Genomic DNA, 8,352 nt, shown 5'->3' with positions numbered 1-8,352 from the left:
GCCTAGAGCAGTGACTGGCACAGAGTTGATGCTTAATAAATATTTATTGAATTAATGAGTTTTTTTTCTCCCCTGGTTTTCTCACCCACTTGAAAATTTTTTCTTGTAATTATCCACATAAAACAAGCTGAACTCTCTTTTGAAATACTGTTGTGTTCCAAATGAATAAATGAATGAATAATTTTTTGTGTTTTCAAATATTGAATGTACAGCTCCTTTGATAATTATAGCTATTTGAGACAGAAATGGAGTTTAAAATGCTGTATTTCAAAAACTATGAAGACATCATATAGAAAAACTGATTTTAAAGTTCTAGGTGTCCTTCTTCATTTTACCTTTGGAGTTGCTTTTAAGACAGAAATCTGTTTTCCCCAGAGCAAACTGTTATATATAAATTTATTTTGAAAATAAAATTTACAATGTAGTACTATGATCCAGAAATATCAGCAGTTCTAAAGCTGGACAGAGAAGAAAAAAGTTTAATCCTTTTTTCCCTCTGCCCCACCCTGTCTCACCATCTATTTGTTTGTTTTTTTTTTTTAAATTATTTTTTTCTAAATTTTTAAAAGAAAATCCATCCTGAACCCTCCTCCCTCCTCCCTCCCCATACCATCCCTCTGGGTCGTCCCAGTGCACCAGTCCCAAGCATCCAGCATCGTGCATTGAACCTGGACTGGCATCTCGTTTCATACATGACATTTCACATGTTTCAATGCCATTCTCCCAAATCTTGCCACCCTCTCCCTCTCCCACAGAGTCCATAAGACTGTTCTATACATCAGTGTCTCTTTTGCTGTCTCGTATACAGGGTTATCGTTACCATCTTTCTAAATTCCATATATATGCGTTAGTATACTGTATTGGTGTTTGTCCTTCTGGCTTACTTCACTCTGTATAATAGGCTCCAGTTTCATCCACCTCATTAGAACTGATTCAAATGTATTCTTTTTAATGGCTGAGTAATACTCCATTGTGTATATGTACCACAGCTTTCTTATCCATTCATCTGCTGATGGACATCTAGGTTGCTTCCATGTCCTGGCTATTATAAACAGTGCTGCGATGAACATTGGGGTACACGTGTCTCTTCATGTGCTTTTGTGACACTTCCCACCTAACGGCCTGAGCAAACTGACAGCAACACTGCCCAACCCCAGTTGTTACCCTAGGGCTTCTCCACACTGTGTAGAAGCCAGGTGTTTGCCCACCTGACTTGAGCTCAAGAAGAACCCCAGGCACTTCCCGATGGTGAAAGCCTGGTAGGTGGATTCTGCACAATGGACTGAACTCAACTGAGGAGAATGGACGTGCTTTGGGTGATTAGCAAGCGCAGTGGAATGTAGGCTAGAGATTCAATTTCAGAAAGGCACCTTGTCCATGAGTGGACATTCTTGGCTCCGTCATTGCAGGGATCAAATCTGTTACCACTGCACTGTCTGTGCTTTCATTTTACAGCTCCATTGACTCAGTAATACACAACATGGTGTCTCCACATGAGAAATAATTTTAAAGTCTGTGTATTTCTTTGTACTTTTATGAAGTCTTATATGAATTTTGTGTTAATTGATCAGAGTATCATAAATTTTTAAAAGAACTCTTTATACAAACAAGCTTTTGAATCTTTATACAAACTAGTTTTGAAACTTAAGATAAATTTACACTCAGGGCATTTTTTCCTTCTAAACATATTAATAATTTCACCAGTAGAGCAGACCACATACTATGAAAACTCTGTGATCTTTTTAAGGATGAGTTGTTACATTCCCGACAAGAGAACATCCTACCAGTATTTCTGGTTTTAGCATCAGTATTTTTCTCAAGCCAGCCAGGAGAGAATGTAAAGGGAATATGCTATCATTTTAATTATTTTTTACTTTTTATTGGAAAATTTCAAGCATCCAAAGATGCAGACAGAATAAATAACCCTACACATCCCTGTCGTTCATCCCTGACTGTCACCAACCCCTGGCCAGTCCTGCCCATAAATCCCTCATCCATGCCTTCTACCTTATGTTGTTTTGAAGCAAGTTGTAAACATTATATCATTAAATTACATTTTGACCAACAGAGTATTAGGTTTGATTTTTGAAGACTGGGAGCATCCATGAATATTTATTATTCTCTCCCTGGACTTTGGCATCTTAGAAAGAAAAAGGCACCTGCTCAAAAAAAGAAAAATGTTGTCTCCAGATCTTTTACCCTCTTTGACATCCCTCATCAGCTGCATTCTCTCTTCTCCTGGGATACTAATTTCTAGACCAAAAAATAAGTTTCTGTAGGCCTAGCTTGTCACATCCTTATCCAGATGTCCTCTACAGAGTTAGGTCATAGTAGACAATAAGAGACTACTGAATTTCGGGGTCCCAGGAAAGTAGGCACTTTTTCTCAAAATGAATTTGACATCAAAATCAGTTAGATTGCCTTCAAGATTGCTATTCTTCATGGGTGGTCTAAATTTTTTAGGTAATTGCTCTTTCTTATAAGTGTAGCACTTACCCAACAGGAAGAGCCTCTTTAGGTCTCTCTTAGGGCCCTTTGGGCTGTAATCAAACACCCAAAGTTCACCTAGTTATTTCTTGGCTAGGTGGAGATGGAATACCAGGTTATTTTTAAGTGGTAGTGTGAGGTCTTAGGAGATCTTTGATTTTGTTTGTTTGGGAGATAAATTCATTGGTGTTTGAATGTCTGACCATGTGTCCAAGGTCCTAGACCTGAGCCCTCTGGTTTTTATGCTGTTGCAGTTTCTGCAGGACATCTTAGATACACTCTTTGTGATTTTGGATGATAACACAGAGAAATATGGCCTGCTGGTATTTCAGTCTTTGGTAAGTCTTACCTTTCCTGATTTCTATTGATTATTCCTGTCACATACTTCTTAAAAATCTGAGGAAAGCAGTTTATTTGAGTGAGTCGGCACAAGATGTAGATGTTCCCAACAGGAAAGGGACTGATGAGTGTCACCAGGCAAGACCAACAACCTGCCTACCTGGAACAGCCCTATATGAGCTAATCTGGACCTCTGCTTTGTGGTTTTGATACTCAGTCTCATACTATCGCAGGGTTGCTGAAATAGTGACCTACACCAACAAAAGGCCCAGAGACCAATAAAGGAAACAAGACAGCTCGTTTTCCACTTACAAAGTAGATACAGAAATTTTTCTGGTGGTCCAGTGGTTAAGACTGCACTCCCAATGCAAGGGGCCTGGGTTCAATACCTGTTTAGGAAACTAGATCTCACATGCCACAACTGAAGATCCTGAGTGCCACAACTAAGACCCAGCACAGCCAAGTAAATAAATATTAAAAACAAAAACAAAGGATATAACCACCAGAAAAGCAGAGACTCTCTGTGCTGGTCTGAGCATCACACCCTCTCCCTGTAAACAGTTGTCTGGGAACCAGAGTCTCAGAAGGTTGCTCAGTGAGAAAAGACAGTGATCTGAATATTTAGTGCATTTTGTTGAACATGTCCAGTCCTCCAGGAGGACTATGTATTCAAGGACAACCAGGTACTCTAAAATCTGTATGATAGATGAGCAACAGAGGCAAGAGTTAGAGTGATATTTTTCAAAGTTTGTTTCTCTGACTTTTCTTCTTGCCTCCCTGGCCAACCAACCCTAATTGCTGAAGGGTGCAACCTTTCATAGGATGATTTGGCTCAGAGGACAATATTTTTTTCTCTCTTTTCCAAGTGTTTGAGACACCTTAATGTTTGTGCCACAACACAGATATTGTTTTGTCTTCCCTTGGTCCATATTATACCACTGAGCATTATTGTGAAGAGAGAAGGTCAAAGTCACTGGTGTTGACAAATGAGTCCCAAGTTTGGAATGGGAGGCCAGGGTTGTTAGCAATAGTACAAACATGACAGAAATACATACCCGGAGTGGCAGTCTTACATTCACTGGAAACACTGGAGAAAACACTTGTAGTTTGCCATTCCTTGAAGAATCAAGAGTTGTTTCCTTCTGGGGGTAGGTTTGAGGCCTCCGCTGAATTCTGCTACACCTTGTCTCTCCCAGGTATTCATCATCAACCTGCTCCGAGACATCAAATATTTCCACTTCCGACCTGTAATGGACACGTACATCCAGAAGCACTTTGCTGGAGCCCTGGCATACAAGTAAGTTGCATTTGGCATCATCATTGGGACTTGTGTTTGACTAGAAAGACAGGCTTTTGCCATTGAGAATGATGTTACCTGTGGGCTTTCTGCTGACATTCTATACTATAGTTTATTGCATAGTTTTCATACTTTTCCTTCTAAGAAATGATGGAAGAGCTGCTAAAAATGTCTTGTTTTTTCAGTAAGAAGCATGTGAATAGCTAAATATAGCATCCACAAATAATATCAAAGGAAAGAAAAGACAGTCAATAAAAGAGATAATACAAAGAGTAAACATGGAAAGCACTCACAGGTTATCTAAAGCCATTAGAGCAATTTTAAAAGTTGCCATGTTATTCTATGGAATGAACATAAGTTTTGAAGAGTTAAAACCTGAAGGGTGGTGAAGCTGTGGAATCACTGGACTCTGATACTTTGATGTCACTTTGGAGAGAGCAGGCACTGTGCTATATATTTTACACGTGTCATCTCATTAGAATTCACAATAATTTGAGAGGTACTATTGTTGCCTATATTTTAAATGAAGAGAGTGAGAACAGAGAGCTCACATAACTTGCTCAAGGATGCAGAGCTCGAGACTGATATGCCCCAGATGTGAACCCTGCTGTCTGCAGAGGGCCTGATCTCTTGACCTCTGAATTCTTTGGCCATGTATATGCGCAGACTTTCTGACCCTGTAGTCCCATGCCACTCAGATAACTTGGTCCTAAGGAAATAAGATGATTGGGACAGCAAGGAGGGGCACACGGGACCATACACCTTTATGAAGAGCCTGCTATTTACTAGTCATTGTTGTATATTCTGGAGACTTAGCAGTTTTCAACAAAGAAAACACACATCCAGCCCATGACTTTGGGAAAACTTTATTGTAATCAAAAGAAATGTGTCTCAAGGGAAGTGGGAAAGAATGACTCCAACTGCTGATTGAAATGTGGCATCTCTTGGTCAGGAGTGTTGTCTGGTCCCAGGTGGTCTAAAGATTCCACAGCTGTAATGAGTCCATCGGTCCATTCTAGCTCGTCAGCAGTATATTATTTCCTCTATGGCTAATTTAGGACTGCAGGTATTTCAGGCTGCATTGCTTTTGGATTAAAGTGGGGTTTCTGGACTGTTGTTTTTCCCAGGGAGCTAATCCGCTGTTTGAAGTGGTACATGGACTGCTCAGCAGAACTGATTCGTCAGGACCACATTCAGGAAGCCATGCGGGTAATGTCCTGAGAAGGGCCTACCCCTGCAGAGCTTTGCAAGTAACCTCCGTGGAGTAGAGTACAGGACAAGTGTAGACAGCGTGGAATGACTGCCTTGATCCACCTAACTGCCCTTTCCTCACTTTGATTTTGCCTTAAAAGGTCTTTATTCCTCATAATTTTATCTGAGAGCAGGAGGGAGGGATGATGTACCTGCGGCTTGTAGTCATCCCCACTGCCTCGTTTCTACCCTTAGCGTCAGTCTTTGCTTCCACTGGCTGAAGTATCGTATCTCCTTCTAAGCCAGTGTTGGTTAGAAATAAGCCAACATTGATTAGAAATAAGATTATCTAATACTTTCTGCTTCTTCAGTGTTTACTGAACATAGTATTTTATATAACTGTTTTAAGTAAAAAGAACTGAGTGAATGCACTGTATGTGGATATGTTGAGAAGAAGATAATCTTAAAGCCATGATCAGGCAGCCCTTTGCAGTGCTGGACAGCTCCCCTTTCCAGGGGACTGTCCGCACTGTGAGTTAACTACACTTTCTGGTAACTCGTTTTCTCATGACTGCTGCTTCTGCTGTAGAGAACCACCTATGAGAATGTTGATTCCCCTCTTGCTCAGCAGTTCTCCATATTAACAATTTTTTAAAAAAAAAACTCATATCCTCTGAGAACTCACTTAAAGCAAGTTCATGTTTTCTGTCTTTCCTTTCATCCCTATCTTTTCTTGTTCTTGAGTCACTTGTTTTAAGTTTATTTTTAACCATGTCTTTCCCACCCTTTCTAGTTAGTAATAAAAGAAGAATGGCAGCAAAGTAGTTCTGCTTTTTCTCTGTCCTCTTTGAATATCTCACCGTCTGCTCTAAGTACTATAGTGGGCCTATGCTTGTGTTGTTCGTGTGGTAACAGTTCAAACACATGTTCTCCTAAGCATCATCAGTTTAAAGAGGCAAAATCAAATCATAAATCTGTATTTTCCCTGCCTGTTCTCAGCACATTCTATAAAAGCCTGAGGCCTCAAGTCTCACTTCTGACCTTCATGCAATACGTGTTGGCTGAGCAAACAGCATGTCATGGCTGCTGAGATGCAGAGAGGAGTAAGACTGCCCTTTCCCCTGGAAGAACACATCCCCTGTGTCTTAAAGGGAATTAGGCTCAAACACAGGTGTAGAACAGAGTGCCAAGTGTGATGTGAGGGTAGGGCCTGGATTCTGTTCTTCTCTGAACCCCAGCATCTGTGAGGTTCCCTGCATAATTGAGGGATACACGTGGAGTTAAATGCAAAAAGTTCTGTGTGAGTTCAGAAATTAATTGCTTAAAGCCTTGGAGATGGTATCTTAGTTTTCTTCTAAGAGTCATTCATTCAGCCAATATTGCTTGATACCTGCCATGTGTCAGACATTGGGTTACCTACTGGGGATTCATCAGGAACCCACACAGAAAGGTTCGGCCTTAATAGCACCTCCATTCAAGTGGGGAAAAGGCAGACAATAAACATGTCCAACAGATAAACCATACAAAGATAAACATACAAAGTCAGTGAGAAAAAAATTAATTATGCTATTAAAGAAATAAATAGGATTTTGGCATAGAATGGCTGGAGAGGAGGTTTTACTTCACATCAAGAGTTTAGGAAAAGCTTCTTTGAAGAGGTGGCCAGAGCTCCATATTTCATCCTTGGAAAAGTTTTTCCTCAGTGCTTCATGACTCTGCCTTTCCAGTGTCTGGGAGATCTTTAGCCTTTCTTTGATTAGAATGTATAGAATCTTGAATTCTCTTAAAAGAGAATTACTCAGCTCATAAGTATGGGCCAATCTCCAGGGGCTCCTCAAAATCAGATTCTGCTCCCAACACATGTTATGGGAGTTCTGTCTCCTGTATTGTTCATAAACTGTTGATGGCAGGTGTCCTGGTCTGGGAGAGGATGGTGAATGGGTGTGTTGGGTCTGCCAGCTCCTGTGCAACTAGAGGCCAGTTTTCTCCAAACTGGACCCCTGGTGAGATGGCTGGCACATGTCAGGTGCCAGCTGTTTCTCAAAGATGCAGAAGACTTCTTAAAGTACTCTTCCTTCTTGGAATAAATTTAAGAGAGGTTCTTACATCATTGCCTTTGTAGCCTTTTGTTACTAGACCCGAGAAAAATGAGAGAAATTTAATTTTCTTTTGATCCTGTATCTTCTTGAATTCAGCTGCTTCCATAATAGTCTATGGTTATTCACTTCCATAGCTACATGAAATAATTTGGCAATTCTCTCAGTACATAGATACTTACTGCTCAAGGACCATTTGGACTTTTGAGGAAAGGTTTTAAAAATTAAAGTAAAAAACATTTTTCTAATTTAAAAAGATTAAAGTACTTCCCTACTATGTATAAAAGAGATAAGTAATAATAACCTGCTGTATAGCACAGGGAACTCTACTCAGTACTCTGTAATGACCAACGTGGGAAAAGAATCTTAAAAAAAAAAAGTATCAGATCAGATCAGTCACTCAGTCGTGTCCGACTCTTTGCGACCCCATGAATTGCAGCACGCCAGGCCTCCCTGTCCATTACCAAGTCCTGGAGTTCACTGAGACTCACGTCCATCGAGTCAGTGATGCCATCCAGCCATCTCATCCTCTGTCATCCCCTTTTCCTCCTGCCCCCAATCCCTCCCAGCATCAGAGTCTTTTCCAATGAGTCAACTCTTCACATGAGGTGGCCAAAGTACTGGAGTTTCAGCTTTAGCATCATTCCTTCCAAAGAAATCCGAGGGCTGATCTCCTTCAGAATGGACTGGTTGGATCTCCTTGCAGTCCAAGGGACTCTCAAGAGTCTTTTCCAATTAGTCAACTCTTCACATGAGGTGGCCAAAGTACTGGAGTTTCAGCTTTAGCATCATTCCTTCCAAAGAAATCCGAGGGCTGATCTCCTTCAGAATGGACTGGTTGGATCTCCTTGCAGTCCAAGGGACTCTCAAGAGTCTTCTCCAACACCACAGTTCAAAAGCATCAATTCTTCGGTGCTCAGTCTTCTTCACAGTCCAACTCTC

General features: G+C 40.7%; 1 protein-coding gene across 1 annotated transcript in view; it reads left to right on the top strand.

Moving 5' to 3' along the window:
- Window positions 1–8,352, top strand: part of DOCK3 (dedicator of cytokinesis 3) — a 283,176-nt gene that overhangs the window by 201,295 nt on the left and 73,529 nt on the right. Inside the window, exons 20-22 of the mRNA XM_010851790.1 lie at window positions 2,742–2,825; window positions 4,023–4,123; window positions 5,251–5,332. Coding sequence (XP_010850092.1) covers window positions 2,742–2,825; window positions 4,023–4,123; window positions 5,251–5,332 — 267 coding nt within the window. The remainder of the gene's footprint in view (window positions 1–2,741; window positions 2,826–4,022; window positions 4,124–5,250; window positions 5,333–8,352) is intronic.

The sequence above is a fragment of the Bison bison genome, unplaced genomic scaffold, assembly GCF_000754665.1.
Source record: "Bison bison bison isolate TAMUID 2011002044 unplaced genomic scaffold, Bison_UMD1.0 scf7180017864304, whole genome shotgun sequence".
In the NCBI taxonomy this organism is placed as follows: Eukaryota; Metazoa; Chordata; class Mammalia; order Artiodactyla; family Bovidae; genus Bison; species Bison bison.
This window is presented reverse-complemented; position numbering and strand designations above follow the sequence as displayed.